We start from the raw sequence: 10220 nt of genomic DNA, 5'->3' as shown, positions 1-10220 counted from the left end.
GGTTGGATGTATTGCCATTCTTGCATGATAGCCTATTAGTTTATCGCAGATAGGCTATTGCAGCGCGCTCCTTCCTTATCTACTTTCCTGAAATATAGCCACGCTTTCGACAGCATGTTTTTGTTTCTCAATAGTACAAGCTGGTTGAATATCAGCTGTCTTATCAATCGTTTAAATGAGGTGCGAAACGGGAAGAGGAGGAGCGTGGTCAGTTTGTGACACTTGTGGCCGCGTGCTTAAACACACATTTGATGGCTCTGACAGTCAGACTTCAGGAACCGAAACGTGGAACCGACAGACAAGGCACGTTTCGATTCCAAGTAGAACCTTAGCTTTTAATTCGGTTCCATCAAAGAATTGAATTTCGGTACCCAGTCCTATGTGTGTGTTTGAGTGTGTGTGAGCGAGAGTGAGAGAGAGAGAGAGAGAGAGAGGCAAGAGAGAGCAAGAGTGAGAGAGAGAGAGAAGGAGAGAGATAGAGAGAGAGAGTGAGAGTGCATACCTGCTGTATATCTAGTGTGTTCTCCTCTCCACTGTACTGCTGCTCTCGGCTCCTCCAGGTGTTGCCATAGAAGAGGTGCTGCAACGAGTCCCACAGAGTCCCACGCAACTGCACACTCAGCGCTCTCTACAAAACACACACAAACACACACACACACACACACACACACACACACACACACACACACACACACACACACACACACACAGAGTGAAGTCAGATGTGAGCTACATAATGGCTATGTATGTATTGGGCTCTGGCTAGAGAAGGTCGCCACTGTCGTGGTGAACACTGTTTCAAGTAGAGATGCACCGGATCCTGGTATTTAGGATCCTGCCGGATACCGGATCCACAGCCTAAGATCCTGCCAGATCCGGAACCGGATACCGGATCCTACGAAAGGGTTGAAACACATAGCCTACTCACACACGTGGGCCCTTTTTATTACGTTGGCTCAAACTATTTTGACTGAAAAGCCTCAGCTACCGGATCCTGGATCCTGGAACCAGATCCGGATCCTGTGAAAAACCCTATTATCCTGCCGGATCCGGAACCGGATCTTGGATCCTGTGCATCTCTAGTTTCAACACAGTCTCAACCAGGTTACCCACACAAACACAGGAAATATACACTAATTACACTGGAAAAGACGAGTGACATCCGTACCCAACTAACTGCTCACAGTAGCCAATAAGGGCACGCATGCACAGACCCAAACAATATTTTAAATACAAGAGGACAGTAAATGCACGCTCAAACTCTGTTGTCATACATAGTAGTCGCACACATGGTTAGGCTACGAGCAAAAAAGCAGAGGCGTTGAGCAAAGACGCAAGAGAGGAATGCCTTTTACATAGTAACACAGTAAAGTAAACTCATTGATGAAGGTAGCTATTGCATGCCTTGCCAATTTAAAGCCGCTTCGTGTATCATGATACCTGACATTCGGACAAGTCACCTGAAAAACAGACACTCCGTCCAACTTCTTCAAAGCGAGTTTGAAGCCTTGTGGAGTTCTTCCACTATCCGACTGTCGTGCAGTTTGGCCGCGGGGGGGTACCGTTCTACTGCGGCCGAACTCTTCGGTCCAGTCCGACATCGATGCTGCACTTCCGCGCTGCTGTTGCTGCTCCCCGCCTTCAACTGGAAGATGCATAGTCTAGACTGCACACCACATAACATATAAATCGCGGACTCGGTTGATAGTTAATGCTATCTATAGACTACATTAATAAGGGACATACGATTTGTATTTGGTTTGTAAGGACTGTACTTACGTCGGATAACAGAAAAGGCATCCATCAGTTCCACATTACAGTATCCGTATCCATGATCCTCCTGAGCTTGTAAACAAACTGCCACGAAGGCAAGCTAAACGCTAGCTCTTTGGTTTCCAGTTAAAATTGTATATATAACTAGCATTACTTTTGGGCACGATTTACGTTTCCACTATAGATTTAGTGGAAAGCAAGTTTCTACGTCTGCATCTAAAAACAAAACATCTTCTGACTTGCAATGGAAACTGAAAACCAGTCGCAGCAACCCTGGCTGCACACATGAACGCTTGCTAGCTACCTCCGGCTTCTGTCGTTGCCAAGGAGATACTTCTTCAATGGCGCCAACCACGGAAAGTTGACTACTGGCCTCTAGTGGCAGCTTTGAAATAGAGATGGCAGATAGGCCTAGGCCTGTAATTTATAAAGCCTACATAGGCCTACTTAGGGTCTATATTTGATATCAACAAGAGAGAACAGCTTTTTAACCAAAGTGTCTTACAACGGAGGACATATAATCATATTCAACAACACTAGTAGAGTTTATGAACTGGTAGCCTAGGCCTACATGCACACCAGGCTGTTCATGGATGTAAAAAGGCCTTTAGTTGTAGCCTCAGAGTCAAGCCTTCATAATCTATGGCATGGCAGATACAGTAGCATACATTACATTCACAATTTATTGATGTGGTCAAACCAGAGGATGCCAGGATGTCAAACCCTGGGTGGGAAGTATCATAAACCATCTTTACTGGTCCGTGGTTTCGACGCCTCCTGGCAATGCTCAACTTGTGGTGGACAAATGGACATCAGTCATCAGTCACATCCACAACAGGCACACCGGATTCCAGGGACTGTTCTCGTCTTGTGCGCATGGAGTTCTGGAAGGCAGGGAACAACGCAAACCGTGGCTGAAGTATAGTCCTAATGTTTATTTTACAGAGATTGTAATCCTAGTATCATGTTGCATGCATCACGTTGCATAATTGGCATGTATTTTATACAATGTTCTTCAGATATGAAGGTGTCCATTGAAGTGGAGAAGATAATCTGCAACAAGAGGCTGTGTGCAGATGTACAACGCCTGTCCCCGTCACATCAGACATCCTACCTCGAGGCCTTCCATAGCCTGATCACCCACTTTGCGCCAAAGATGTGCCAGATGTGTTCATACAAAGGGATGGAGAGCAGGTAATCCTACAGAAATATTCTGTGAAACATACTTTTAGGATATTATTACATTGCACTGGGCAGAAGCTCTTATCCAAAGCAACTTAAAATTGAGGATATGACCACAGCTTGCAACATTTGTAGTGCACAGTAAATGTGCAGAGCAATAATTGTAAATGTGTCAGGGTTTGGGTGTGTGTGTTTTTTTAGACATTAGCATAGAGTAAGGAAGAGTAGCCTTATTATGTCTGTCAGATAGGCTGGGGCCATTCCGGATGTAGTTATAGGAAAGGGTGAGGGCCTTGTGCAACCTGATTAACCCATTTTAGCCTAGTAGACAAGAGACTCCGGTAAAAACAAGGGAGGGGCTTATGCGTGTATACAAAAAACAGCTGGTGTACAAACTCTGTGCCTGTAAGCAGATACTGCTCCCCAGACCTGGAATATGAGATTGTGATGTAGACCCTTTTATTTGCCTCGTGAGTTCTCCGTCATCATCATCACTGCTGTATATATTCCCCCTGATGCTAAAGCCAGCTCCGCCCTGGGACTATTACATGACGCAGTTAACGATCAACAGAGCCTTCATCCAGAGGCTGTCCACATTGTAGCAGGGGACTTTAACCATGTTAATTTAAAGTGAAAAAGTGAAAGCCCATTGGGAAACTCCAACTCCCATTGTCATTGTGACACAGCACTCAAGTGAACACTGCACACTGCACACAACGAAATTGCATTTATGCCTCACCCGTGCAAGGGGGCAGCCCTCAGTGGCGCCCCATGGGGAGCAGTGCGGTGGGACGGTACCATGCTCAGGGTACCTCAGTCATGGAGGAGGATGGGGGAGAGCACTGGTTGATTACTCCCCCCACCAACCTGGCGGGTCGGGAGTCGAACCGGCAACCTCTGGGATGCAAGTCTGACGCCCTAACCGCTCACCCAGGACTGCCTAAATTTCATCAACATGTTAAATGCGCCACAAGGGGGAACAACATATTGGATAAGGTATATTCAAATGTCAAGTCAGGCTTCAGAGTGAAACCACTACCACACCTGGGACAGTCAGACCTGTCGCTGCTTGTGTTACCAGCATACACCCCCCTCAGGAGAAGCACTCCCATAACCACCAGCCAACAGTCATAACCTGGCCCGATACTGCCTCTGAACAGCTGCAGGAGTGTTTTGAGTCAACAAATTGGGAAGTCTTTTAACACCAGGACCTGGAACTGCATACCACAGCTGTCCTGGAATATATCAAATTCTGTACAGACAGTGTCACCGTGGAGAAGCATATCAGGGTTTATCCAAACACCAAGCCATGAATGACCAGAGAGGTACAAAACCTCCTTCAGGAAAGGAACTCTGTCTTCAGGAGTGGTGATGAGGGGATGTACAGCGCAGCCAGGTCTAGCCTCAAGAAGAGGGGAATCAGACAACCCAAGGCTGCTTACAGAAAGAAAATAGAGGACTGTTTCCATAGCCACGACTGCAGGCAGGTGTGGCAGGGTATTCAGCACATCACAGACCCAGTACCAAGTCACACTCCATCTGTCAGTGGATCCTAGACTTTCTGACAGGCCGCTCCCAGAGGGTAAGAGTTGGCTCCCACCTGTCCTCAGCCATAAACACCAGCACAGGCTCCCCCCAAGGTTGTGTGCTAAGCCCACTCCTGTACACCCTATACACTCAAGACTGCACCCCTTCTCACTCCAGCCATAGTATCATCAAGTTTGCTGATGACACCACCATCGTAGGTCTCATCTCCAAGGGAGATGAAACTGCATACCGGGAAGAGGTGCAGCGTCTATCGGTCTGGTGCAAGGGGAACAACCGGTTCCTAAACATCACAAAAACAAAGGAGTTGTAGTGGACTACAGGAGGACAAAGGCTAACATTCAACCGCTGGTCATCGATGGGGCCTGTGTGGAGAGGGTCTCTGATTTCCGCTTCCTGGGCGTGCATCTGAGGGACGACCTTACTTGGAACACCAACACCACTGCCACCATCAAGAAGGTACAACAGAGACTGTACTTAGGGTCTTACGGGCTAACCATCTACCTCAAAGTCTACTGGTGGCCTTCTACCGGAGCTCCGTAGAAAGCATCCTGACATACTGTTTATGCGTGTGGTATTCCAGCTGCACAGCAGCGGACAGAAGAGCTCTTCAGAGAGTGGTCAGCACAGCTCAGAAGATCACCAGCTGTCCCCTGCCCTCTTTAGAGGAGTTGTTCTCCTGTCGCTGTCTGAAGAAAGCCAAGCAAATCATCAGAGACCCCTACCATACTGGGCATAAACTGTTTGAGATGCTGCCATCAGGCAGGCGTTACAGGGCTCTCGGTACAAAAAAACAGGCTAAAAGACAGTTTTTATCCAAAAGCAATCTACACACTTAATTTTGCACAGCGGACTTTTTAAATCTTAATTATTTTTATACCGTATATACGTATATATATATAGGTTGCTTTGTTGATTTCTAAGCACCGTGAGCATCTGCACTTTACCAATTTCGTTGTACCTGTACAAGGACAATAAAGTTTCATTCATATAGGTCCTTTTTGGGAAAGGGTGCCCTCTGCCTATTAAATCCTAAATATCTCAGCTTCATGTTCATCTTGTTCCTGAGTATTCTGTTTGTGTTCAATTCTTAGAGTGATCCTGGCTGCTTTGCATTTCAATGAGAATGCCAACAGGGAGCAGCGGAGCAGAAAGGATGGCGAGAAAATTTTCAACTTGAGGTTTACAAGAAGGGCGGCTACATTGTTAGGAAAGTGTTGACGGAGCCGTCTTTTGTTTAATAGAAAGTTGATTGCAGATATGATATGTATTTTGAGATGTACTGGTGTCGTGTCATACCTATTGTAGGGTTAATTTGAACCTTGTCCCATATTCAACAGGCTATGCAGATGGTGGAGCCATATGTCGAGGTGAGGACTACAGTGGTGATGACTTTGACATCCCAGACCCGTCCCCTGTTCCAGAGCCACTCAGTGCATCATGCGAAAAGCCGGATAAGAGGGCAGCAGTCAATGCACATATGACCCGCTTTAGCATCACAAACAACACTTCAATGTAGACACGTTTCCAAAAGTACAAAATGTCATACTAAAACCACAGTACTGGGTGGGTTGGAACTATTTGTATGCAGAACAAAAAAACAGTTTCCTTCCAACACAGGTAACTTATCGGAGCAATTAGTAGACAAATGTACTTGTCTTACCATCAGTTGATTCCACACTGGTTAGATTGAGTTTGTGTTGGGTCTTCGTTGTGTTTTTGATGTTTTTCAGTAATGGTAAGTCTCTAATTGGGTACTTAAGCAATAATCCACGAGATGCCACGATTTGAAGGATAAAAGGATAGGCTATTTAGGCTATTGGTCAGTCACTCGTGCGTATGGGGAAGGGGAGGAAAGTGCACAGTACTTTTTAGGAATGGCAGTCTGATGATAGCCTAATATCAGCTGATATTAGCTGTGTGAGATTAGTTCTATGTTTGAAGGTGTTGTCTGTGTGTGTCTGTGTGTGTCTCTGTGTGTGTGTGTGTGTGTGTGTGTGTGTGTGTGTGTGTGTGTGTGTGTGTGTGTGTGTGTGTGTGTGTGTGAGAGAGAGAGAGAGTAAAAGTATGTCATTGTGTCATTGGTCTTAAGTGTGTCAGTGTGTCAGTATGTCAGTGTGTCATTGGTCTAAGTGAGGGCTATCCTGTCTGTCTATATATAAAATCAAAATCTGGAACAAAATTGTGGGTCAAACTCAGTATTTATTTTAAAAAGAACTAAAATTGTGCGCACATGCACTTAAATTTCACACAGACTCTTTCCCATACACTATGTGGTAGTTCAAATGTGCCTGCATAATACTGTGTTGCATATGAGTGTGAGCTGTTTCATTAGCCTGGGCCCACTTCAAGTCTTGTCACACTAGACATTAATGGTGTATGCGGGCCAACTGTGATACACATTTGAAACGTTCTCGTGTGCCGAAAAAAATAAAAAAATAAACTGCCGGCCAGATTTGGACCCCAGGCCTAAGTTTGGCATTCCTAATTTAGGGGGACCAAAAATGATGACCCCAGTCTTACAATCAATGGTTGAGTTGGAGAAAGTTGTGGGACATCCAACACCTGATGGCATCCAGGCAGTCCCAACAAACACTTTCTTCATTATGTCCTGTCATGCTAATGACAGAACTCTCAATTAGGCTCAAGTCAAGTTACTCCAGAAAGTCATTATGATGTCATAATGCTTTGGTATGACATCAGTGACTCTGCAACATTATAAAGTTAAATTTTTGGCAATCCTCATTTTACCAAACTGAATGCAAGATACAAGCACAAGAAAAACTACTGAGTGAGTTAAGCCTTAATGATTTATAACCAGTTAACTGATGAGGCATTGCAGGTGATCTGGTAAGTTTGATTGGTTGACTATTATAGGGTTATGGATTTAAATTTTAAGGATGCCATGGTTGTAAAAGTTTGTAAAGGACATTATTGAAATGTTTGGCCTATAACTTCTGACTGGGTGTATGGATTTTTTCCAACATTTCTTTTAGCTTTGTTTTCTCAATAGTACTTTGTTTCATCTCTGCCCCAAAAGGCAAGCCCGCTTCCAGCATTTTCTGTGAGAATGCAATCTAGTTTAAATGTTTATTTGTTAGAGAGATATAGTAGGACAAAGTCGACAGTCTGTCGGCCTACATCATCTGTTTAGGGGAAATGGGAGTAAAGTGCATAAAAATTGTGTCCGTGAATGTAGGCTGGACATAGACCTGCACAGATAGGGACGAGGTGGTGCTAAAGCACCTGCCCCTTTGCCCGCTTACTAGACAAAAAAAGGCCCTTTTTGAAGGTTCTTATTCTGAACGTTTTTTAGTCACAATGTATTGTTGGGATGATAATCTACAGAAGCTTCACAACCAAAAGCATGTGACAACTAGACTGCCTGTGCAGTCGCCTTCGACTGCTTAAGGTATATCCCCGAAACGCGACGCTTCCAGTCCCCAATCATTCCTACCACTCCCGTCCACCTTTTCATGAACGTTTATGATAAATACAAAATATAAAATAAATATATTTAATATCTATACATAGATCAATGACGTGCATAGGCTTAAAACCAAATGACTATTGTGAAAATGAAGGAAAAAATGGGGCAAATGGTAACACTGTTTTAATGGTTCACTATTACAGTGGATATACCACATTAGGTACAGTGTAATAACCAGTGTAACAATATTTAATACCACGTCATACCAGTGTGACACCATGTACCAATTTTGTACTTAGGGACTGTTCGTTATTTATTTTCGGCAGAAGATGACCACCTTTGATCGTCAAAATTTGCATGACCCTCCCCTAGCGTGCTTCAAAACTTTGATGACCCTCCCCGCGATGCCGTCAAAAAATGCAAGACCCTCCCCTAGGGAGAATTAAGAAATAGCTTTATTCTGCCCTATTTTTGACGTTGATTGACCAACGCTGCTTAGCGAAAGGGCCGTTTCTGAGGCTATGTTACATTGAAACATACAACAAACAAGGCTACTTTGAAATGCTTTTTGTAATAAATGGGACAATCATTTTTGGATGACCCTCCCCTAGTGAGCTTAAAAAACTTTGATGACCCTCCCAACAGCAATGAAAAAAATGACACGACCCTCCCCTATTTTCTTCCGGTGACTCCAAAAATAAATAACGAACGGTCCCTAATATCATGTAGGCTATTTGTGTGTAAGTGGTATTGCATGGTATTGCCTATTTTTACACTGGTATTACACTAGTGTTACATGGTATTAAATATTGTTACACTGGTTATTACACTGTAGGCCTACCTGATATGGTAGATTCACTGAAATGGTGAACCATTAAATTAAGGAGTTACCGGGCAAATCAATCCACCCAGTCAGAAGTTATGGGCCAAATAAAAATTCCACCATTTTGAAAGTGTTGACCTCCAAACTCGAATCAGTTCATGAACCTACCCTGCAGCATTCACACACCAAATCTGGGACAAATCCATCCACCCGGTCAGAAGTAATGGGCCAAACAAAAATGCGGGCATCTTGAATTCGGCCATCTTGAAATTGTTGACCTCCAAACTCGAATCAGTTCATGAACCTACCCTAGAACATTCACACACCAAATCTGGGACAAATTCATCCACCCGGTCAGAAGTTATGGACCAAACAAAAATTCGGCCATCTTGAATTCGACCATCTTGAAAGTGTTAACCTCCAAACTGTAATCAGTTCATGAACCCACCCTAGAGCATTCACACACCAAATCTGGGACAAATCCATCCACCCGGTCAGAAGTAATGGGCCAAACAAAAATTCGGCCATCTTGAATTCGGCCATCTTGAAATTGTTGACCTCCAAACTCGAATCAGTTCATGAACCTACCCTAGAACATTCACACACCAAATCTGGGACAAATCCATCCACCCGGTCAGAAGTTATGGACCAAACAAAAATTCGGCCATCTTGAATTCGGCCATCTTGAAATTGTTGACCTCCAAACTCTAATCAGTTCATGAACCTACCCTAGAACATTCACACACCAAATCTGGGACAAATCCACCCACCCGGTCAGAAGTTATGGACCAAACAAAAATTCGGCCATCTTGAATTCGGCCATCTTGAAAGTGTTAACCTCCAATCTGTGATCAGTTCATGAAACCACCCTAGAGCATTCACACACCAAATCTGGGACAAATCCATCCACCCGGTCAGAAGTAATGGGCCAAACAAAAATTCGGCCATCTTGAATTCGGCCATCTTGAAATTGTTGACCTCCAAACTCGAATCAGTTCATGACCCTACCCTAGAACATTCACACACCAAATCTGGGACAAATCCATCCACCCGGTCAGAAGTTATGGACCAAACAAAAATTCGGCCATCTTGAATTCGGCCATCTTGAAAGTGTTAACCTCCAAACTCTAATCAGTTCATGAACCCACCCTAGAGCATTCACACACCAAATCTGGGACAAATCCATCCACCCGGTCAGAAGTAATGGGCCAAACAAAAATTCGGCCATCTTGAATTCGGCCATCTTGAAATTGTTGACCTCCAAACTCGAATCAGTTCATGAACCTGCCCTAGAGCATTCACACACCAAATCTGGGACAAATCCAAACATCCGTTCAAAAGTTATCGCGTTAACACGAAAGACCTTACGCGGCGGACGCGGCGGCGGCGGACGCGGCGGCGGCGGTGCACGCAAAACCATTACATCCCCGACGCTCCGCGTTTCGGGGATATAATAATGTCCTGATA

The 10220-nt window shown here is 44.5% G+C and overlaps 1 protein-coding gene across 1 annotated transcript in view; it reads right to left on the bottom strand.

Annotated features, from left to right (window-relative positions):
* Positions 1-1621, bottom strand: part of LOC134464796 (nephrocystin-4-like) — an 8710-nt gene extending 7089 nt beyond the window's left edge. The window contains exons 1-2 of the mRNA XM_063218141.1: positions 1461-1621; positions 503-628 (exon numbers count right to left, since the gene is read on the bottom strand). Coding sequence (XP_063074211.1) covers positions 503-628; positions 1461-1601 — 267 coding nt within the window. The 5' untranslated portion in view covers positions 1602-1621. The remainder of the gene's footprint in view (positions 1-502; positions 629-1460) is intronic.
* Between the last annotated feature and the right edge of the window lie 8599 nt (positions 1622-10220).

The sequence above is a fragment of the Engraulis encrasicolus genome, chromosome 15 (assembly GCF_034702125.1).
Source record: "Engraulis encrasicolus isolate BLACKSEA-1 chromosome 15, IST_EnEncr_1.0, whole genome shotgun sequence".
Lineage (NCBI taxonomy): Eukaryota > Metazoa > Chordata > Actinopteri > Clupeiformes > Engraulidae > Engraulis > Engraulis encrasicolus.
This window is presented reverse-complemented; position numbering and strand designations above follow the sequence as displayed.